The 23,362-nt window shown below is 43.1% G+C and overlaps 2 protein-coding genes across 6 annotated transcripts in view; both read left to right on the forward strand.

Moving 5' to 3' along the window:
* EPS15 (epidermal growth factor receptor pathway substrate 15) overlaps positions 1-6,831 on the forward strand; it is a 68,201-nt gene extending 61,370 nt beyond the window's left edge. For 3 of the 5 annotated variants that reach the window (XM_066325499.1, XM_066325500.1, XM_066325497.1), the window contains 3 exons: positions 31-193; positions 2,863-3,041; positions 4,912-6,831. In XM_066325499.1, coding sequence (XP_066181596.1) covers positions 31-193; positions 2,863-3,041; positions 4,912-5,058 — 489 coding nt within the window. In that variant the 3' untranslated portion in view covers positions 5,059-6,831. Of the gene's footprint in view, positions 1-30; positions 194-2,862; positions 3,042-3,616; positions 3,654-4,911 lie in introns of all 5 variants that reach the window. The other 2 variants (XM_066325498.1, XM_066325502.1) reach the window with 2 other exon arrangements.
* Positions 6,832-21,829: 14,998 nt separating this feature from the next.
* TTC39A (tetratricopeptide repeat domain 39A) overlaps positions 21,830-23,362 on the forward strand; it is a 34,483-nt gene continuing 32,950 nt past the window's right edge. The window contains exon 1 of the mRNA XM_066325492.1: positions 21,830-22,192. Coding sequence (XP_066181589.1) covers positions 22,128-22,192 — 65 coding nt within the window. The 5' untranslated portion in view covers positions 21,830-22,127. The remainder of the gene's footprint in view (positions 22,193-23,362) is intronic.

Below are 23,362 nucleotides of genomic sequence, written 5' to 3' on the forward strand. Positions count from 1 at the left end.
ATGTGTGTGTTGCTGTTTTCTTTGTTGAAGGCCAACAATGAGGATCCCTTTAGCTCTTCCACGTCAGGCTCTGTCAGCAGCGTCACCATAACTAAAAACTTATTTGAGGAACCACCAGCTAAAAACGAGGATGTTCCTCCTGCACTGCCCCCTAAGACAGGAACTCCCACCAGGCCGTGTCCACCACCCCCTGGTAAGAGCTGACACTGAGATGTGGGAACAATCAGCTGCTTCGTGTTGGCAGGGGACAGGAATTATGAGAGGAGGGTAAAGGCTCTGAATTTAAAATAAATGAGCAAGATGTGAAACAAGTCCATTCCTGATCTGTTGGTCGTTTCCTCAGGGTTAAGTTTTGCATGGTGTTTGGGATCAGTCTGAAGAGACAAAGGATTTAGAGAACAGGAAAAAAGACTTGTTATAAATGTGTGGAAGAACACAGCATACATGCAAATTAAATGGTTGCTAATGTCTACACTGTGAATCTTCAATTAAATTGTGCATAAAGTGAGAATTTAGCGTGCTTTATATATTGCAAACACAGTTGGGTTTAATGCAAAATGAATTAAATAGGACTAAAGAACTGGCTTAGGTTTTCAGGTTAACTTTCTCTAGGTGGCCTTGCCAGAGGTTTGTAGCAGTAACAATAATAAACCCAAGTTCTCTGGGCTGTTTTCTCCTCAGTGATAGAGGAGTTTCTGGGATGTTCCGTGGCACAAACCACTCTGCTCTCCAGAGAAGGCCATGATTATCATGCATAACAACACCTTCTTGTGGCTGCAACAAGACCATATTACAGCAGACTCCTCACTCTCAATTCGTTTTTGCAAACATAGGAAAATATATTTCTAGTATTCCTTTAAAAATTTCTGTCCTCTGTTTCATTGTCTTTAAAAACTCTACTGTGTCATTTGTTTCCCTGTTAACACTATGTGGATGAGTCTTAATGTGTTTGGAGAAACTGTGGCATGAAACTTAAACATGTATTCATCTCCACAAAAGAAAGGGAACACAGTAAGATACAGGAGTGCTCATGCTGAAGTTTAAACTCAGCTGTTAAGTTTCTAATGTTGGTGTGAGATCTGGTTCATGCTCTGCCTTGCAAGTAATCATTTCCATTGTAAATAACATTAAAAAAGCTGACATGGCAAGTGATGATAATTTACATGTTTGATGTTGGTCCTTATTTAAACATAAAAAGGATTTCTGACTTGACTGTATGGGAGTGGCTGTGACAAGGTGCACTTTTAGAAGGCGAGCTTCCAGGGGTGGAACAGCAGCATCCTTAGCAGCAGATGGTTGGAAAAAAATAGGTGGTTTTGATATGCACAGGTAAAAATGTGGGCATCTTGATAACCGTTCCAAATTAATTATTTCCTAATGGAAATCAAATTTGAGGTACTTAAATGTAATTAGTTCTAATTGCTTGCTTGATCTGATTTGAAACAGTGGAATGCTTTTTCAAATACGCAAAAATCTCTCTTTTAATTCTTTACTGGAAAGTGTGTAGAAGGGCTGTTGCCTCTAGATACTGCTAAACACCCACATTTCTTGATTTTGGGGAAGATCAGGTGATTGTGTATTTTATATTTTTACAATTATTAACTCTTCCTGTGCAGAAATAAAAGTACCTGGCTGTCATTTGGAGATGCTTCTCCCACGTTTTTCAGGAAACAGGCAGGCATTATTTGCAAGTAACGGAATTGTGGAATCACAGAATGATTTGGGTTAGAAGATCATTCAGTGTCCCAACTGGCAGGGACACTTTCACTAGAGCAGGTTGCTCAAAGTCCCATCTAACCTGGCCTTGAACACTTCCAGGGATGGGACAGCAAAATATCATCAGTGATACTCAGATAGAACATCATCAGTGAGGGAGATGGCAGGGTTAGCTGGGAAATGTCTGAGTAAATCATGTGTTTCCCAGGGGATGTTCTCCAAATCTCTAAATCACTGCCAGGTGAGAATCTCTTTTGCTCTTATCAAGTAATTTTAGACTAATTTTCAATAGTGATACATTAAATAATAAGCACCTTTGTTCAATTCTGTAGTTTTAATGTGAAATGGAAACAGAAGCAAGTTTAAAAATTCAACCACTGCAAGTGTGGAACCACTTGTAGAACCTGGTGGTAGAATTCAAGAAACTGCACTGAAACCTCTTGTGTAAACAGTAACATTCAGAAGGAGTGGTGGGATGAAATTCAGCTCAGCTATTCTTGGAAATATTTAGGTTAATGTCCTCAACGGTGTTGAAAGTTGATTGGGGTTAAGCTGAAAAAAACCCAACAAAATAAGTGGGGGTTTGTGCCTGATTCTGTTTATTTGCAGCTACTTAGGCAAGAATTAACAAAACAGCTCAGCCTGTAATTGCTTGTTATCATACTCCTTGTTTTAAACTGCAAAAATTTCTGGTCTTAGCACAGGGAGAGGACATGGTGTTTTGAAAACTTACACATGTAATGTATTTCTGCTCTCTGAATAAAATTGTAACTTGATCCAAAGAAATAATTAAAGAGCCTTGCCAGAATGATCAAAGACAGTTGATAACCTGAAAACAATCCTGTGCCAACAGAATAGGTGCTCAAAACTGTTAGAAGTTCTCTTAAAAATAGTTAATTAATATAAAACTGTGTTCCTGACTCTTTAACATACATGTGTTCCTTTTTACCTGAATACCCTTTCAGAAAGTGTGGGCTGTACCCTCATTTTTAAATTGGCAACCCTTCCTCTAAAACTACAGCTCCACTAGCTTGTGGGAAGAGGTTGCATTCCAAGTAGCTTTTGAATGTTTTCTTTTTTTTTTACTAGTTTTGGCATGTTATTACCTGCTATCTTAAATTCACTTTAAATTCATTTTGATCTAAGGGAAAAGACCTATCAATCAAATAGACTCTTCAGATTCCTTTAAGTCGAGCGATCCATTTCAGCCTTTCCCCACCCCAGACATTCCCAAAGAACAAGAAGCAGATCTATTCTGTGATCCATTTGCTCCCACCAGCATCAGTAAAGAGGCTGACCCCAACAATTTTGCAAACTTCAGTACTGTGAGTAAACACTTTTTACATTTGTTTCAGTATAACGGCAGCTTTGAAATGTTCACCCTGAAGTCTTCAGTCTAATTTCAATTATTAGAACATACCCCATGTACAAAAGGGATATTCCTTCCAGTTAAAGCAGTGTTTACATTTAGTTTGCAGCTGAGGCTGTCCTAAACCAAAATGCTGCAAAATGTTGTAGTTAATGTTTAAATTACCTTGGTTTTATGCCTTTTTTTTATGGAGGCCTCCTAGCTTTTAGAGGAGAGGATTTCAAAAATATCTATGTTCTAGGAATTATCCATTTTATCAATGTGTGCAGCAGATTTAAGTTACAAATCTATAACACACATGCTGTTAACTACCCAATTAATTAAAAATAAACCAAAATGTGATTTAAATGTAACTGTCACTGAAGTGTTTGGTCATAAGTTTAATGTACTGAAATAGTGATAAACAGCCTCATAACAGTGTATGTTAATGAAATATAATTTGGTGAGTTTTGAATGGTTAGTAAATTCCAGACTTACACACAATGAAGTAAAATAGTAAGTGTCTCTTTATAACCAGAATTCATTTCATAGAAGTCGTGGTGTCCAAGCAGTAGAAGCAAATCTAAAGGTTTGTGCATGCCTATATTTTTTTTTTTCTTTTGAGCTTTTGCAAGTAGAAGTTTTGAAAGGCATCATCTCACTTTCAAGCCTGATACCTGTTAAATGCAATTTGCATTTACAGTATCTTGACCATACTGCTCTTTTTCTGTTTAGGCCTAATAAACTACATGCTTGATTGAAGTAAACTAAGGATTGTCAGGCTCTCAAAGCAGACTTGCTCTGGTTGGTGTGTCTTGGAGCATGGTAACTTCTGAAATGTGGTTATTCCATCCATGGTAGTAGTTAGGGGGACTGAGAAGCCAGTTTGGAGTTTATTATCTTTATGAAGGAAATAGTATTCTTTTCTAGCTGCAATTACTGAGAATACGGAGTGCACTATGGAGAAAACTCAGGTGGTTCTGCTTTTATTTCCCAAAGAAGCAGCTCAAAGCAGAGACCTGGAGTCTCTAACCTCTAACCCTCTAAGTTAATGCTGGGATGTCCATGAGGACAGGGGCTTCACCTACCTCTGAAGTTTCCTGCATGTTTACTAGGAAGAAACTTTAGCATAATCTTTTGTATTTTATTTAAGATAATACCCTTAGCTGTGTCTGATTTATAATCATTGTACCAGAGGTGTTTAGTTCACAGTTGGTTCTCATCAATACACATGGAAATAACCTGTTCTTTTTTTCCTCTCTCATATCATGCTGACCTTTCTCTGTATTACTACCAGCCTTCTAACTCTACAGTTCCCCTTATTGTTTTGTGGCTTCTTGGCAGCAATATTTTTCATCCACACATTCAGAAACAGTCAGTCTACGGCTAAATTTTTGCAGTCATTTTCACCTGGAAAAGTCATCCCTAGTGAAAGCAGGATAAATCAGGATGGCCTACAGTGTGAATAGGAGTGTGTTTTGCAAAATGTTCTCCTGATTTATTCCAAGTTTTTCCTGTATAGACTGGTATTTATCCAAAATAAAACTGTATTTAAATTATAGCACTGTCTGCTTAGTTTTCGAAAACTTAAATTTTTGAAACTTAATACTGAAATTTTGAAACATGGCATATTTCATTAAAATACATCAGTTTGATGGCTTCAGTGCACTTCCTAGTAGTTAAACCTTAGACTAATTTAGTCTAATATAACTATAAAGCAAGTAATATTTGACTACTAGAATATGTACAATTATTGAAAAACTAATTGTCGTTTAAACTGAGTGTTTGGACAATAAGAATTATCACTGTATTATTAATCTGTTTTATTTTGTCTTTTAAACATGCAGTATTCCACTGAGGAAGACATGATTGAATGGGCAAAGAGAGAAAGTGAGAGAGAAGAAAAAGAAAGATTGGCAAGACTAAAACAGCAAGAGCAAGAAGACTTGGAACTGGCTATTGCACTCAGTAAATCTGAAATATCAGAAGCATGAAGTTTAGAATAAGATTTTATCTGACGTAAACTGTTTTGTCCCTTTTCCTGAGTACCTAACCTATTTAAATGTTAATCAGAAAATGCATATATACAAGAAACTATGAAAGGTTTGAAATTTCTGGAAGTGATGTGAATGTTTCTGCTAAATTCAATCCTTTTGGTTATTGTTTTAATAATTGTTAAGTTTAGCATTCAATTTCTCTCAAGTTTTCAGGAGAGCAAAGTACTTTTCCCAGCTGAAAGCAAATCAGTTTAAAATGCAGATAGAGAGATTGGGGTTTGACTGTAATCTTATCAGCAGTTGGTAATTGAGCATAAAGTGAACACAGCAATTATTCTGTCATGGCTGACTGTCTCCCATCAAGCAGTTAGTCACTGGAAACCTTTTATCCTTCTGAACGGGTTTTAGTAATGCCAGAGTTGTGGAGTGCTTTATTTTATGTGTATGCATAGAGATTCTTTTTCTCCTCGTGGAAGATTTTATGTTGGATTTAACATAATCTTCGTGGAGTCTCCATCAGAAAGAGTATGTCTTTCTGAAACCTTTATTGCTTTTCCTGCATGATCATAGGTTTTTAAGACAGACCTGTTATTTTGTTTTATAAAGCAATTAAGCTGAAAATTCATGTGCATTTGCTGTTGGCTAAGGTGACTGTCAAATTGTGAGACCCCACTGCTATTTGAGCCACTTTTGCCTGTGAAATATGCAGCTGAACTGGCAAGTTAAAGAGTTCCATTTGAAATAGGATTGAGACTAGAAAGAAAAAACAGGTAGTCTGATTTCTATTTTTTTTAACCACAGTTGTTTTCTGTATATGTAATTTATTGAATGCCAACTGATAGTTGCACCTTAAACTGAATGATTTCTGAATGGTCACTGAGTCAGAGTAGGATTGATAGAATGTTAATGAAAATAACTTAATGAAAATAACTTATTATTCATTTTGAATAAATTCTATTTGGAAAATCAGTTTCATTAAAATAATTCCAAAAAAAGAATAATCTTGTGCCCTATCTAAGAAAAATGGATGGCAGCAGCATAAACATCTAGAAGAGTTTGTTTGTTTTTTTCTTGCACTTTCAACCTGTGGTATTTCTGTTGAGGAAATTGAAGTGTTTCAACACACAGCACCGGGGCAAAGGGGGAGAACTCAGCCATGCTTCAGTATATTTAAGCTCTTCCCATTACCTGTCAATGCTGCTGTTGCATGAGTTTGAAGGTTTTCAATTTTTCAGGAAAAAAATGAGTAACCTGACTGGGATGGTTTTTCTTTTGCACTGGGAGATGAGCATTTAAACACCTGCTCAAAAAAAGTAACTTAAAATTTTGCAAGTACTGAATAATTATAACTTATCTTATACATCTTTGTAATGAGTGTACACTAATCTTGCAAATCATATGCTTAACTGGACTACATAGTTTCTTATCTTTTGTTAAAAATGTATACTCAGTGGACCAACACAATATGATATGTATATATTATATATATATTCCTGCTTTCCTTTATGGAATTTAAAGTTTTGAGTCATTTGATGTTACATTTCATGTTACTGACTCTGACTATAGGACTTTTACTCAGACTACCAACAAACCACTGCTGTGAGCTAAATGGCATTACTTTATGAAGTTTTAACTGTTGGTTTTTGTTCGTTTGTTTGTTTTTAAACAACTTGTTCAGGTGGGATTAGCCTCTATTTATAGACTTCCCTTTTGTTTAAAAATTCTAACCATAGCCTGTAATTATGAAGAAATAAAGTTTAAGTACATAAAGGTGAACTGTTTGCCTGTTTTTTTCAAGAGGGTGCTGTGAGATGTAAAGCACTGTGTGAATGTAGTGCAGTGTGAGGTGTCCTGACTGTGAGCTGGTGTCTGTGGCCTTTGTCACCTGCCACACCTGCCAAGGGCCACCTTCACACTAATAGAATCCCCTGGTAGAATTGTGTTGTCTTCTGGTATTTCCCCAGTAACTTCTCAACAGTTTCATTTACCTTCTTAAGTTGAAATTGGCTGTTTCAGAATTTGAGTATTTAGCAAATTTGTGACTTCAGTGTTGGAGTGTTCAGTGTTTGTTCTTTAGCCTGAATCTTCATTGTGTGCATGGGTGTGCAACCTCATGTTTTTGTTTTTGCAGTACTGACAGAATGGTAATTTAGATGATACTGGATTTAGATAACAGAAGTTGAGTAAGTAGCATATTTGTTCAGAATATTGGCAACTAAAGTCCTGTGTTTTCTTGTTATGGAATTCTGTATCGTGTCAGTGAATACTCTTGAATTTAATTCCATTGTTAACTAGTGTGAGCATGAAGATTGGTTTCAGATGCATCCATTTTTTCTTATGAGAAAGAAGAGGACAGTGATTTTCCCCAATGAAAGATCTTTTTTGGTCTTTTGTGATAGGTAGAGTGGAGTTTAGTTGGTTGTGTGAGTGTTACTGAACTCCTGAATTCTCTGCAGAGTTGTGTTTGCAGGGACCTCTGAGGCTTAAATTAGGAAAGGCACAGAAGAGGAAGGGACGGAAGACAGAATAATGTTACGCCAAAAATGGTGGGAAGGAACTTGAAATTCATCAGCTGACAAGCCGTCAGTCAGTAATATCCTGAAACAGAAGTAATTTTCATCCACAAGCTCTTTAAAGAAACACGAATAGCAAAACATACGTAAATAACACCAGCTGCATTCCCATTCCTTGCTCAGAATACTTCAGAATTCCTGTGGTGCTAAAATGGGGACATCTGGAGCTGTCTGGAACTGAAAACGAAGAGCATTGGTTTTTAGAGCAGGTGGTCTGCTGACAGAGGGGGGAAACGCTGCATTGTTTGGATGTGTGTTCAAGAGGTCAGGATGTTGTTTCTGGTTATCTCTTGCTGATTTAATAAGTGAGTATGGACAAACCACTTAATGCTAAGCCAATTTCCTGTTCTGTAAGTGATAACAGGTCTCATAGTTGTTACATAACTGCTCTAAACTGGAAAGACAACCTTGTGCAGAGTAAAAGGAATTTTATCCCATTTTGCTTTTGTATCCTGTAGATAGGAGTGATGCTATGAGGTGTTTTCCCTGTTGGTATAAGCAGCCAATTGCAGTCCTATACAGGACTATACAAATAACTGGAAGTAAATTAAGAATTTAACAGAAGTGCTGTTTTAAACAAGATATTTGAGGGTTTAGTTTGCTGGTAATACAGGGAGAAATTCTTACCTTTGACTTCAGAGGTGTGTCCTGGTGAGAGATCCTGTAACACGGTCTGCAAATTGTCAGCTGCCTCAGGTTTGCAGGTGCCAGACTCACCCTGATCCACACAAACTGATTTTCCTCTGTGGCCAGGCTCGTTGTTTATTCTGTTGAGACTATGTAGCATTGAAATATGTGTATTCAGAGCCAGACAGTCTTTAGGGTTGTTTTCTATAGAATGCAGTCTCTCCTGAGATGAACAGCTGTGGTCACTTACACAGGAAAAAAAGGAATTTTAAAATACTCAGTGGGTTTTTAGGTAAAATCCTTGTAGAATTTTTTTTAAATACTTACTGAAGCTCTGCTAATACCTCCTTATTTTTAAAATTAGGGTCCTTGAGTTCCAAACAGTTCTGAGGATTTTTGGACTGTGAATCTCATTTTGGGCCCTCATGCAGTAATAACTTTTACTGAATAAATAACTCGGTTGAGGTTCAAACCACTAACTCTGAATCCTGAAAACTACAGGTGAAGTATCTGTTGAATGTTAAAGTCATATATTTAAATTCTCTAATTTTCCTTAATATGCTATCCATTTAACTTGAAATATTTATTTTATTTTACTGTCAGATATTAAAAGCAGAACTGTTCTGAGACATACAATACTATGGTCAGAGGAGGAAATTTGTCCTTCTGGTTTAGCTTGCTCAACTTGATCTCTACAACATAAAATTCTAAAAGTTGTAAGAAGCAATTTAGAGTATATTCTGGGGTGATTATTAATAAAAATGTTCTTTAAATTAGCTGTGACTGGCCACTGACAATAGGCTGAAGTGCAGAACTACACAGGAAATCTGGCTTCATTGTGAACAGTGTGAGCTGGAATGTGTGAGCCTCACCGTTCAGAAAATGGAATGTATGTAAACAGGTATTTTATGCTGCAAAACGTGAGCCTGCAGTTATACCAAAATAGCTCTGGAAAGGTGCTTGTCACAACTCCTTATGCTATCCCTCCCTGAGTTAAAATGTTTGGTTTAGTGGAGGCAATCATGACTTCTCGGCTGGTGTCAGGAGGGGCAATCATCCTTCAGTCACTGGCTGTCTGCTCTTCTCTGGGAGCGCTGGAGCGTGAGCCCGTCCTGCCACCCACCCCTTGTTCCTCACATCACGAGCCACATTGTCGGTGTGCAGCTAATAAATTCTTTCTTTTTTTAACCTTATCCACCCACTGTTCCCGTTAATGTGCCCATTGTTTCTTTATGTCAACCCAGTCCTTCTGTTTGTCCTGCCACTCCCTTGGCTGTGTATACCTTTGCCTTCCTTTGCCTTGTTCATTTCCTTCCACAAGGCTCCTTTCTTTTCTTAATCTCTTCTGAACTATTATCCCCGTAACCCTGAAGCTGCCTGATCGATACGATTATAATACAAATAATGGCCAAATTAATGCAATCCTTTTTTTCAGTATCGCGTATTTTATTCGCGATATCAATGGGGTATTTTTTTTTTCTTTAATGGAAGAGGCAAGTTAAAAATTTAAATATTGATTTTGTTTATGAATTTTATGTTAACGAACAAATTAAAGAATTTAATTATTTAGATCTAATTACTTATTTATGTGATTCCGTCCGAACCTGGCTCCTCTGGGCTGTGATCCCTGTGGGGTGTCACTCCTGTGGTACAACTCGCTGATCCCTGTGCTGGGGGTAGACGGCTGCACCCCGGCAATCCCTGCCCTGGCAGCAGGTGCAGGGTGCGCTAATTGAAAACTTGGCGGAATATGGATTACGTTTTCCTTTTTTGTCTCGAGAGGAGTTAATGACTCCGATTCCAGCAGGCAGAGGCGATGCCCGCGCTCCTCTCGGAGCCTTCGGCGCCGGTGCGGAGCGACACGCCCGAGCGCTGCGGTGGGACCGTAACCCCGGGACATCATCCAGTTCCACCCCATCGCATCTCATCCCAGCCCATCCCATCGCATCTCATCCCATCCCATCCCACCCCATCGCATCGCATCCCATCCCACCCCAGCCATCCCACCCCATCCCAGCCCTAGCCCATCCCATCCCCATCCCATCCCATCCCACCGCATCTCATCCCACCCCAGCCCACCCCACCCCAGCCCACCCCTTCCCATCCCATCCCATCCCACCCCAGCCCATCCCATCCCATCCCACCCCATCCCACCCCATCCCATCCCATCCCACCCCACCGCAGCCCGTCCCATCCCCGGCCGAGGGCGGGCGCTGCCGCAGCCGCTCACCTGCGGGGGCGGCCCCTCGGCCCGGCCCGGCCCGGCCCTGCCCGAACATGCGCCGAGGCTCCGGCAGCCGCCGCTCCGCACACACCATGCGAGGTGGCTGCGGCGGCCGCCGGGGAGCAGCAGCAGCAGCAGCAGCAGCGCCAGCCCCGCCGCCCTCCCCTCAGCCGCTGCCCGCCGCGACGCCTCCATGGACGCCCGCCCGGGCGGCAGCGCCGGCTCCCGGTACGGGGCTGGGGCGGGCCGGGGGCCGGGCCGGGGGCCGCCGGGGCAGCGCCGCCTCCGCCGGGCTCTGGGGATGCTCCGTGCCGGGCGGGAGGACGGGCCGGGAGCGCCCGTCGGGGCAGCGGAGGGGACGGTGTGAGGGCGGTGGGCTCCGGGCGAGCCGGGGGCCGCTGAGGGCAGCCCAGGGCCCGCTGAGGGCGGCTCTGGCCCCGCCGAGGGCAGCTCTGGCCCCGCCGAGGGCAGCTCTGGCCCCGCCGAGGGCAGCTCTGGCCCCGCCGAGGGCAGCTCTGGCCCCGCCGAGGGCAGCTCTGGCCCCGCCGAGGGCAGCTCTGGCCCCGCCGAGGGCAGCTCTGGCCGAGGGCGGCTCTGGCCGAGGGCGGCTCTGGCCCCGCCGAGGGGAGCCCGGGGGCCGCTGAGGGCGGCTCTGGCCCCGCCGAGGGCAGCTCTGGCTGAGGGCGGCTCTGGCCCCGCCGAGGGCAGCTCGGGGCCCGCCGAGGGCGGCTCTGGCCCCGCTGAGGGCGGCTCTGGCCCCGCCGAGGGCAGCTCTGGCTGAGGGCAGCCCTGGCCTCGCCGAGGGCAGCTCTGGCCCCGCCGAGGGCAGCCCGGGGCCGGGGCCGCACACACCGGGACCTCCCGGGCCAGGACCAGCCGGGCCGGGACCAGCCGGGCCGGGACCAGCCGGGCCGGAGCGGGCCGCCCCTCAGACCGCTCTGACCCAGCCGTGGGCAGGGGCTGCGCCCGCCTGTGCCGGCTGAGCCACCCCCGAGCAGCCGCTGCGCGGGCACAAACTGGTTCCTGCACTTTGAGGGGGTTTTCTTTTTTCTTAGACGAGAGCATTAGCCTGAGGTAATTACATACCTGCGCAGCAGCCCTTCAGTAGGTACATGCAAATTGCCTTTGGGCTTCAAAGGGCTGCTGAAGAGCGTGTCGTGTCTGGGGAAGACCAGCTGCTTTTGCTTGAGCTCCTGTTTCTGCGGCTTGCAGCGCACCTTGACAGCGAACCGCTGACGTTCAGTACTCTGTAATTCAATACCTTCTTGCTCACCCTCAAGAACGAGCTGCAGGTGGATAACTTTCTCCATTCCAGGTGTGCGCTCCCGCTGCCCCTAAAATACATAAACTTCCATTGTGTGCGTGTGAGAGGCTTGTTCCTTCAAAAGCTGAATCAGTCTGCAAATAACATTCTTCCCCCGTGATGACGGCGTGTTAAATTTTTAGACATGGCTGAGTTAAAGGTCGGCTTGTGGATTCTCCGTTTGACATAAGACATTTATGACGATCAGCTTTATAATCTGTGCGGGGGTAGAAGCTTTTAAGAGTGCAGCTGTTGGAGAGGTCAGCAAACTGTTGCTTAGAGGAGTGGTAATGGCTCTGTTCATGGCTCTTCATTAAGGATTTGGAGCAGTGGTGTGCTCTCTCTCTCTGGCTGCACGCTTTCCCTTTATCTTAAAGTTGAAAACGGCAAACATTTACCTGAGACTTTGTTTCTGCTGAAGAAACCGTGCTGGAAAAAACCCCATATCCTGCGCTTTAGATTGTATAAGCTGTACAATAGTTCTCTTCTTTGGTGGTATTGATATTAATGTTAGAGTTATTACAGAGACCAAAGGAGGTGGTCTAGTGACATTTAAAGCAACAAAGTCCTGTGGGGTCTAAAAATCCGGAGTGCTAGACTAGCTAATGATTAAAAATGACCTGTCTATTAGTATTTATATGTATAACCCCTACCTGGAAGTACTCACGGCCAGGTTAGATGGGGCTCTGAGCAATTTTGTGTGGTGGAAGGTGTGTCTGCCCACAGCACGGGTTTGGCATGGGATAATGTTCAGGGTCCTTTCCAGCCCTGACCATTCTGTGATTTTTAAGAGCTTTATACATTTTTGTTGCCGTACTCTGTCTTGATCATTTTTTAATGGACGACCTTGCAATTTTTAAAATATTTTTAAACTCCAGGCTGGAAAGGTGGGCTGTGTGTTTGTAATCATGGTGTTAAATGATATCATTAAATGATATCACTAAATGACCTCCAGGTTCTGTGTTTTGCACTGGCAATAGCAGCAGGCTGAGGGACTGTGGCTGCACTGTGCTTCAGGAACAATGTGTGCAAAAACATTTAGGAGCAGGAAGGAGCTGGGTGGATTTTGCCAGGTTGGGCAGGTAGTCCTGAAAGTCCGTGTGACTGGAGCTGCTGGAGCACTTGGTGCTGGCTCCTCATCGCCTTTCTGGAGCTCCATCTGCTGGAACCAGCTCTCCCATTCCAGGGTGACACTGCCCTGGCGTTTAAAGGGATTCAGGTGTTTCCAGTACTGTGCTACAAAGCGTTGGAGAGCAAACATCAGGATTTGGGCTAGTCTGTGGGAAAAGGTTACTATTTCCTTATTGTAGTTGACATTTTACTTCAATCACTCCTTTGAAACCCTGACGGAGCTCCCAGACAGTGTTTCCACAGATCTGAAGTTGTGGTTTCTTAAGTATCATGTATATTTTGGGAATAGATTGAGATTATGAGATCGCAGTTGGAGGGGAAATGATCTAGTGGAATGATTAGAACTGAAAAGTAAACAGATTTTTGAATAAGGGCGATGAAAAATGACCTCCCATTTTAGAAATTTTCAGCTGTTGTCTTCAACTTGATAATAAAAATTCAGTCATCTGTTGAGAAAAAAGCAATTGTCAGAAGAAAGTCTCAACTTTAGGATGTTCATTCAGATACACTTGAACCAATGGCTGGAACCTCAGATGTATATCAAACAGAATGCAGTCCTGAATTGGACATCATTTTACATTTCTTTCTAACTAAAGTTGCCATCCTGAACTGATGAAATCTTCTCACTACATCTACATTAAAGCTTTTATTTTTTTACCAATCCTTGTTTCCTGTCAGAAAAGGAAAATTGACAGAAAGATGCCAGCCTGACTGAATCCAAGTTCAACATCAACCTCGCTTGTTTTTGTTTTCATTTGTTTTTTCTCCTCAGGTAGCTTGCTTAGTTGTTTTTGCACTCTGAAATGGGGAGGATAGTAACTATTTTCTTCTTGAAGCCACTTTTACTAAAGAATAACTCTTCAGAATGGCTTTGGTGATGCTGGGTGCCAAAACAACTTTCTACTGGTGCTTCTTTTTCTGTTCTTGAGTACTGATTCAGTGGGCAGGTTCAAGAGAGCTGTAAAGGTGGATTGATGTGCCATGCTTGAATTTTTATTTAATTGGAGAGAAAGTGGCATTGTTATTGGTCAAGGTACTGTGAAGTATGTTTTGCAGATGACTTCTGAAGAATAAAGTCGGATTGTTGGAAGCTCTCAGGGAAACAAGCTGGAATGTCATGTCATTCCTATATATTGTTTTTATGGAAGCCTTTTTTTTTTTACTCTTCAGCAGTGGAATGATAACAAAAGCATGATTTTTTTTTAAGTTGTAACAAAACATGTCACAGAGTAGTTTATTTTGAAAGTGCTTTGCTTAAGTTTAATGAAAAAAAGAAAAACCAAACAGAAAAACCAAACCCAACCAGATGAAATAAAACCAAACAAAGAAGCATTTCGACTCCCATGAAGTACTGCAGGAAAATGCTTTTTGGGCCAGAAGATGTGTTTCATCCTTTCTGTGTTGGTCCAAAAGGTGAAGTGCAAGGCAGCATAGACAAATACAAACCAGACTTGACAAACAGCTGAAGAAACATGCCCAGGTAACTCTGTTGTTACCTACCATGCAGCCTTTATCTCTGCTGGGAAGTGGAGAGCCCAGCCAAACAGGGGAATTGCCTGACATCCCTCCCTGAATGCTCACTGAGTCTGATTTCAGAAGTAATCTCCACCCTGATCTCCAGATCTCCACCCTGACCTTGCAGTCCTTAGGAAGGAAGTCACAGGTTTTGTCTGGCTTCACACCATTAACGTGGCAGAGTGAGTTTGCATTTGTTCTCTATTTATTTGTTTGGGTACCTAAATATGCTCAATACCATTGCATGATAATGGTCTAGTGCAGCTCTTGCTGACTTTTTTTTCCTCGTTAGTTTTAGTGAGATGAGGATTAGACCTTTAAAAATTGAGAGTAACTATGTCAGAAGTGTAGGTGGACCAGAGGCAGTAAAACTAAAAAGTCAGAGGACTTGGCAAAAAGAGCAAGTTGGTATTATAGGGTTGTCTAAAGACACTTAAAAACCCCAAAAGGAATAATGTCAATCACACGTGACCTTCAAAGTGACAGAGATTGTAGATGATGTGAATTAAAAAAGAAGAGCTATTAAAGCTTGCTAAATAGCTTAATAGCTAATAAAGCTTGTGTTCTGATTTATGATGAAAATTTACCCCTAATTGCAGCAGTCCTGTTAATTTCTGTAATGCTGAATATATTTGTTTTAGTTCAATGTGGATCCTGTGTGAGGTAACTTTTTCTTTGTACATTCCAATAGATCAGCGCTGTTGCACTGATGTTTGGGCTTATTTTTGTAATAGATTGTGTGTCTTTATATATTTTTTCATTCTGTCTGATGCAGGCAGTTCTGCTGACAGGGAGTGCTCACCCACAGGGGTACTTTTTGCCCTCTGAGCAGTCATGGCAGCACAACAAGGAAAGGGAGCAGTAGAAATGACACCAGCACATTTTATTTGTCTGAACAAACCTATCTTAATGAATTTATTGCGTTGTTTGCCCATTCAAATACAGGATGGGAACTGTGAGCCTAATGCAAACTAGATCCTGCTTGGTCCAAGTTAAACATGGTGGGACCAAGGGCATAATACAAGTCTGCCAATTCCCTGGTCTTTGTGCTGCTCACTGCACTGCTTTGCCACATCCCTTTGATTTGTGAGCCTTTGCTGGAACAGAAAGGCTTTTTAACAGACCTTTGACATTGCTGAGGCATCAATAACTCAGTGATTTGAGGGCTGAATTAACCTCAAAAATAAATGGTGTCATATTCCATGTACGACTTGAAATGCTGTGATATCCTCAATTCCAGAGTTGCGTCACTGTTATGTCTCTATGCAGAACACGAATATTGAAACCTTTCCAGTCCCTTTGTTGTTGAAGTAATGGCATTTCTGCAGCACCAGTCTTAGACATGGGCCAGAAAAGTGTTCAAGAGCACAGAAAGATAAATGCTGAGGTATTAACAGCCTGGCACTTAGAACAGGAAGAGATATGGGGGAATTAATTTTTTTGCATTAACTTATTTGCTTTTGAATTATGAAGACATTTCTCTATTGTCTGAAAACTGAATAGTAACAAATTGTGAGAACTGCTTATTTGTTCTTTTCACCTGAGATTATTTCTGATCTCATGTGGATTTGGAAATGCTTGCAGAAGAAAAGAATTCTTTCCCAAGTGATGTGCTTTTCTTTTTCTTTGAATGTAGAGATTTTTTTTCAGGCTCACAACTTGTAATGCAGTGTTGCTCAAAGGAGTCAACTACTTAGAAAAGTAGTAGTGGATTTAGGAATGACCTGGAGAACTGGAAAAGGCTGAAGGAAGTAACCCCAGGTGCACCCTGACAGCTCCTAATGTCCCTGGGATTATCCAGCATTAGGAGAACAGAAAATGGTGCCATGGCAGGAATTTCCATCTTTCTGTATCTTTTTGAAAGCAGGCAGTGGGAAGGACATCGTGGTGTCAGTGAGGAAACGTGGGATGTGAGCTGCTGACCCTTTGCACAACCAGGGGCACAGGGAGGGACACAGCAGGGGCTGAAGACCCCCAGACTTTTTCCTGTTTACACTGTGGGGTGATAAAAGCCCAGAGGGGTTCCTTTGTTCAGAGTCCCTCCTCGGAGGCACCAGCTCAAGCTGTTATTTTGTTATTGCACCAAGATGAAATAATTTTAAGGATTGGGACATCTGAGTCTCTGTTATGGGAAACCTGAGGCTGTCTCACTGTGAGTGTGGGATGTGCAGCTGGGAAGGGGCTTCAGCCCCAGCTCAGGTGATGGGAGTGTGACTGCCAGTGGCTCCTGGATGGTCACACAGGGAACTTTCCTTAACACTGAAACTGAGACTTTTGAAACGTGCTTTGGCAGGCTCCTCACATCTGGGAATGGTTTAGTGTTAGCGCTGGTGAAGCTTAAATGGTGTTTGATTCTTTGTATTTTATTCTCCTCCTGCAAGTGAAGTTACCCATGCACACAGCCTCAGCTGACTTATGCAGATAAGGTAGATTTGGCAGAGAAATGCATCCATATTTTAGGATATGACTGATTTAACTTGCTTTTAGCCTTTCACAGTACTGAAGGAGCTCTTGAATTACTATTAAAAGCATTACTACAAAGGCACAAACCTCAGACTTACCTTCTTTTGTAAAGTTCTGATAATTACTGAGGTTGAGTATTTTAGCATTTTGCGCAGCATATGGTTCAAGATTTTTTTATTGAAGAAATCTGTAAAACCCAGTGACAAATCACAAAGGTTATGCACTACAAAGTTGTAGTAAGAAACCAGTCGAAATCATGCACACAGTGAAATAAAATTCTGCATAATTAGGTGACTCCCATGCTCAGAAATCATGTGTCTCTTTCCATGGAAAATATAGTTTGGGGTTTTTTAATGTGCTTTACTCTTTCTTAATATTCCAGATTTTAGTTTTGCTTATTTCTGCTTGTTCATTTTGTTTGATACTGCTGTTGACATAGAAAGGATCTGGTGTTTAAGTGAAAGGGGCATTGCCTGGGATATTCCAAGGAATTGTGTTTCCCACAAGAGACAATGGGGATGCAGTGGAGTAAGAAGAGAAGTACTTACTGCAACTCCCAGGATATACTGTGGTTGTGATTTGTGAAGCAACCCTACTCGTGGTCCCTGGGGCAGAGAACAAGGATTTCATAAATAACAAAACCACAAGGAGAGCCATATGACTGTCCTTGCAAAACCTGCTGCCCAAAAGAAAAAAAAAAAAAAAAAAAAAAAAAAAAAAGAACCTTGTAAAACCAGCAGGGAAATGGCCTAAATGTGGAAATATTTCAGATCTGAGGTTTGTACATTTGTTTTCTTTTGTTAAAAGAAAACATACATGTATGTGGGGAAGAGTAGGTTGCATACTGAAGCTTGTCTGAGCATATAATTGTTTCTAGAGAAGTGGTATTCAGATAAAAACGTGCCAAATTGAATCTTCAAGAACTTTTCAGAGACAGCCAGGGCCTTCACCATACAGGGCTTTAAGGACTATTTGGAGAATACAGTATTAATTAGAAATCATACAAACAGCTAGTAAGAGCAATGAAAAAAACTTTTCAGAGTAGCCCATGATCCTGCCTTGGGAACAGCCAGTTAATTTTAAGTAACCAGTAGTTATTCCCAACTAGGGGAGAAAAAACAGTAATGTCTTTTATCTCCTGCTGTGGCCCAGGTACACAGTGCTGTTAGGAACGTGTAATGGAGGCATTATTGGGGCAGCCTGTGGATCTATTTCAGTAATTTTTGTACCAAATGCAGCACAGGCCTTTCCTGTACAGGATAAAACCAGCAAGAGATTTAATCAGATGTGTTAATGGATTCAGAGTATCTTCCTGGAATTGTCCTTTGTCGGTTTATCATTTTTGGGTCTTCCTTCAGCAGTGTATGTCTGGTGTTGGTGTATATTGGTACTGCTTTGTGTGGTCTAGCAAACAGATAATTTCTGACATTAGATGCTCTTGGAGAAATTAATTTATGTAAGTAGATCATGGCTGATCAACTTCCACAGTCCAGCTCTCATGCCGAGTGGAAGGGCTGGTAATGCTGCTTGTAGTTGTGTACAGGGCTGGTACAGCTGATACACCACCAAAGCAGTTCAGGGGAATTCTCTGATTCATTTTGGGCAAAACCAGCCCAATGAGCTCACTGCACTAATTAAATTCTTAGCGCCAACTCGCCTCATTTTCCATGGCATTAAAGGGAGATTGTTACAAAGAGCGTGTAAAGTCTCAGTTCCTCCCAAAGGTACGGGAACTAACAAAAAGCAGCAGTTTGGCTGCTGGATTGGAGCCTGTTTTGTGGAGAATCCTTGCTGGGAAGAAGCACTTGCTTGTGTTTCTCGCATTTGCAGCAGTTACTGCCTGAGTGCCGCCTGTCAGCTGCTCCCGCTTGGCTCTCCCTTCTGCCCCCCAGGTTTCTGATGTGGGCCACTGCCACATGCCGTAATTCTCCTTGTTTCAGGTCTGTAATTACAAGGGCGTTTGGCTCCTGCCTGGTCTGGACGGAAGAAAAGGTGTCTGATGCTGCATGCAGACGGGTCTGTAGATCAGAGCCGGGCCGGCAGCCCCTCCTACACGAGGGGTACCCAGCTGTGTTTGCATCCAGCGGCACACGGACCGCTGTGCCCGGGCTGGCCGCACAGGGCCGCTCTGGGGGCCGGGAGCTGGCCGTGCTCCTGTTCCCGTGGCCGGGAGCTGGGGATGCTCCTGTTCCCGTGGCCGGGAGCTGGCGATGCTCCTGTCCCCGTGGCCAGTGGCGCAGTGTGGTGCCGTGTCCGGGAGCTGGCCGTGCTCCTGTTCCCGTGGCCGGGAGCTGGCCGTGCTCCTGTCCCCGTGGCCAGTGGCGCAGTGTGGTGCCGTGTCCGGGAGCTGGGGATGCTCCTGTCCCCGTGGCCAGTGGCGCAGTGTGGTGCCGTGGCCGGGAGCTGGCCGTGCTCCTGTCCCCGTGGCCAGTGGCGCAGTGTGGTGCCGTGGCCGGGAGCTGGCCGTGCTCCTGTTCCCGTGTCCAGTGGCGCAGTGTGGTGCCGTGTCCGGGAGCTGGCCGTGCTCCTGTCCCCGTGGCCAGTGGCACAGTGTGGTGCCGTGGCCGGGAGCTGGCCGTGCTCCTGTCCCCGTGTCCGGGAGCTGGCCGTGCTCCCGTCCCCGTGGCCAGTGGCGCAGTGTGGTGCCGTGGCCGGGAGCTGGCCGTGCTCCTGTCCCCGTGGCCAGTGGCGCAGTGTGGTGCCGTGGCCGGGAGCTGGCCGTGCTCCTGTCCCCGTGGCCAGTGGCGCAGTGTGGTGCCGTGGCCGGGAGCTGGCCGTGCTCCTGTCCCCGTGGCCGGGAGCTGGCCGTGCTCCTGTCCCCGTGGCCAGTGGCGCAGTGTGGTGCCGTGGCCGGGAGCTGGCCGTGCTCCCGTCCCCGTGGCCAGTGGCGCAGTGTGGCGCCGCGGGCGGGCGCTGCCCTGCGCTCACAGCGGGGCTGGCACTCGCTGCTGCCTCGGCAGCGCCGCCGATGCTCGAGCCTGAGAGCTGGGTGGGCTTACAATGACTATGTCCGAACACGCAGGAGACTCGGCAGAGAGGTGAGTGGCAGCACGCAGCGTTTGGCTCAGAGGCAGCCCTGGTGCTGCTCTTGGAAGCAGGAGGGAATCTGCAGCCCGCTGAAGCATGACTAATCAGTTTGCTGAAATGCTGAGCGCCCTCGAGTTTAAAGTGTTTCTGCCCTGTTGTTAACAGCGACAAGCGATGGTTTGTCGCGTTTGTCTGAGGTGTGTATTTTGCCCAGGTCTCAAACCCTTGACTTGGGAGCTACAGCCTGTGGCAGGTTTTCCTTGGAGTGTGAGGGAAACATGCAGCTTCTGTTTCTGCTGCTGCTCTGGGTACCACTGTGTCGTTAATTGTTATTCCAGAAAAGATGCCAAGTAATTATTGTATCTTATTTCTGCTTTGAGCTTCAGCGGTGGCTTTATTCTTTGGCATCTTTCTGCACCAAAGGAATATTTTGAAAAGGTTTATTTGTTTTGAATGGGGTAATTCTCCTGCATGACAAAAAATGAACAAGCAGAAAAAGCCAGCTAAAATGCTGGTAGTCTAAATGTTTTAAAACAGGTGAAGATATCCTTTATTCTTGTTAAATATGTTACTTGGTTCAGGGACACAGATTAAAAAACAGGAAGGTAGGAGTTTTAATACAATAAGCAATAATTGACCAAGTTTTAATTATTAAGCAGGGCTCAGAATAGCTCAGACATGATATTGCATTTTGTATGAGACGGATGCCAAAACTTGGTTAATCAATGCTTGCAAAGCACTTGCAGAGTGTCTCGGGTGCAAAAGGATTTGCAGTAGATCTGAAGTTGTGATGACAAAGCCACCAGGAAACCGTGTCATGTAATGTTTCTCTCAAATTTAAAGTCCTGCTTTTTATGTATATGATTATACTCTTTATTTCTTTCCAGTCATTATTTCCAAAACCACAACCAAACCACTGCTGCAGTGGGTGGTTATTACTGATGCTATCTGCATGTGCTGTGCTCCCCTGCCTTTTCCTTGAGATGTTATCAGGACTTTGCTTTCTGGTTTTCCTTTCAGCATTCTATGTTGTGCCCCCTTTTAAGGAACTGACACGATTTCTAAGTCACAAGATAGATGACATTAGTTAGAGCTGTTCAGAATCAGGAACATGGTGAAGATTTGTTTATATTTTGTTGGAGGATGTTTTGTACATGTTTGTATACAATATATTAGTGCAGTGCAGCTCTTTGATCATTAGATGCAGATGTTTCAACTGTCTTAACACTGGCTAGGTGACCTTAACTTCATTAGTCCAAGGCTTTATTGTTTCTTTTGTTGAATTTTTTTTTTTTTTTTTTTTTTGTGTGTGTGTGTGTTTTGTTTTGGTTTTTTTTCCACTAGTTCTGGTGGTGATGAACTTGGGCCAAACTAACTCAGCTGGTCTGTATTATCCTGTTGCCAGTAACCTAAAGACCAGCTGAGAAGGCTTGTGACAGGTCAGGCTGACATCTGAATGTTGTAAAGGAGAAAAGTACAGCCAAAGCAAGTCACTGAGAGTCTTCTGACTCTGAGATACTGCAGTAGTTTTTTTGAGTGCAGTAGCACTTCTTAGGGACAGCAATGTTCCCACGAATATGCACAACGGGAGATTTTAACCCACCTGTGAGTTTGTAGTGGTTTGCTGCTCAGGCACCACTCTGAACATGAGCTGAATGAAGGCAGATGTTCCAGCAGCAGTTGCTGTTATATTCTGATGCAGATTGACAGTGTCTCATCCTTAAAGTGATAACATGGACACGATGTCACCAGCTGGAGTCTGGCAGCCTCACAATGGGATGTGCATTGTCACCCAGTGCTTCTGTGTTCCTGTACCTGAGCTCATCAAATTGCTGTGCTCCCACATGCCAAATTCTGTACAGCCACGTTCTTACACAAAGTATGTGCAGTTTGTCCTTTTTTTTTATTTTTTTTTTCAGGAAATGAAAGACTTTAGTTGCTTTTTATAGGTTACTTGGTGAAAGCACAGTTTTAAAAACCCACAAAAAAACCCAAATCCACAAACATAATAGGAGTCACTTTCATTTTTTGCTATCACTAGACATAAACCAGCGGGTTCTGCAAGGGAATAAATCTGGAATTGAGAAAGGGGGGTTCAAATGCAGCAGTAATGCACTGGTAGAAGGAGAACAGATGTGCTGAGTTTATTGTCTCTTCTGGCAGGTCATCTACATCAGACCTCAACGTGGCACTGCGTGAATGTATGGCAGCTCTGGATTTGTTTCTTAACAACAAGTTCTCAGATGCTTTGGCTTCTCTACAAGCAAAGTAAGTTGATAAGATTTCCTACTTTTTCTCTGTTTATTTTTCTTTGCTTCCCCATCTCTCAGGAGGTTTTGACCAGACAGCTGGGTCTCTTAATAGTTGATAAGTCTGTATGGTTTTGGTTCAGAAGAGAGTGGTACGTTAATTTGTTAAGTTTTGGGGAAGATGGATAAGTGCTTTACACTTGTGTGAGTAAATAAAATCTTGTTATTTACTCACACAAGTGTAAAGCACTTATCTGTCCTCTAAAACTATAGTATTGATGTCCAAAGAAATAACTCCTCAGCTATATCATAGTATGTGAGATTCTTCCTCCTAGAAGAGTAAAAACCATCTTCTGTCCCATTTTATTTTTGTCTTCTTTCCCAAATTTTTCTACACACTCTGAATAAATATAGTTTTATGTCTAAATGAGCAACTGACCATGAATTGAAGGTTTGAGAAACATCAGGTATGAATTCTTTCTTTGTTGCTGTAACCACTTGCAGAAAATTTCTCACAGCTTATTTTGCAATTCAGTGTTATGGTCATGCACCCTGTTTCCTAATTATGTTGCAGTCCAACTTGTAATGAGTGGCCCAGATGCAAGCAGTGAGGTCAGGAAATAGTTCCTAAAAATTGTTTTGTCTCTACAGTGTCTGTGATCTGTCATTCCCTGTCCTGAAGTTACCTATGTTCTTGGCTTGTTGAAGTCTGTGGTTAATTTAAATTTCTCCCCCACCCGCTCAATTTGCTCCATTTATTTTTGAGCCACCAGAAATTTGCATCATGTCTTCTTTGAGGACACTGGAATATGAAAACAAGTAAAATTCATAGTGTGTATTTCATATGCATCAGGAGTAACTCCAATGAACACAACATATCTCCTTTGTGAGGTATCAGCCTCATATTTGACTCCAGAATCTGTAGCTTAGCCGTGTAAGTACACTCTGGGAAAGACATTAATGATAAATTGTAGCATCAGCTGTATTAATAATGCTGGGTTTATTCACAGCAAAGTTGTTTAGTGTTTATATATCATCAGAAGATCTAATAAAAATGGTAAGAAGAATAACTGTGTTTTCATTAAATCCTGACAGTAAAACCCCTTTGCCCATCTGGGAAGGCTCACTCAGTGCTTAGCATAAAAGAAGGGGATATTTTATTGCAGCAGATTTCCAAAACACTGCAAAA

This window comes from Sylvia atricapilla, chromosome 9, assembly GCF_009819655.1.
Source record: "Sylvia atricapilla isolate bSylAtr1 chromosome 9, bSylAtr1.pri, whole genome shotgun sequence".
Classification (NCBI taxonomy): domain Eukaryota; kingdom Metazoa; phylum Chordata; class Aves; order Passeriformes; family Sylviidae; genus Sylvia; species Sylvia atricapilla.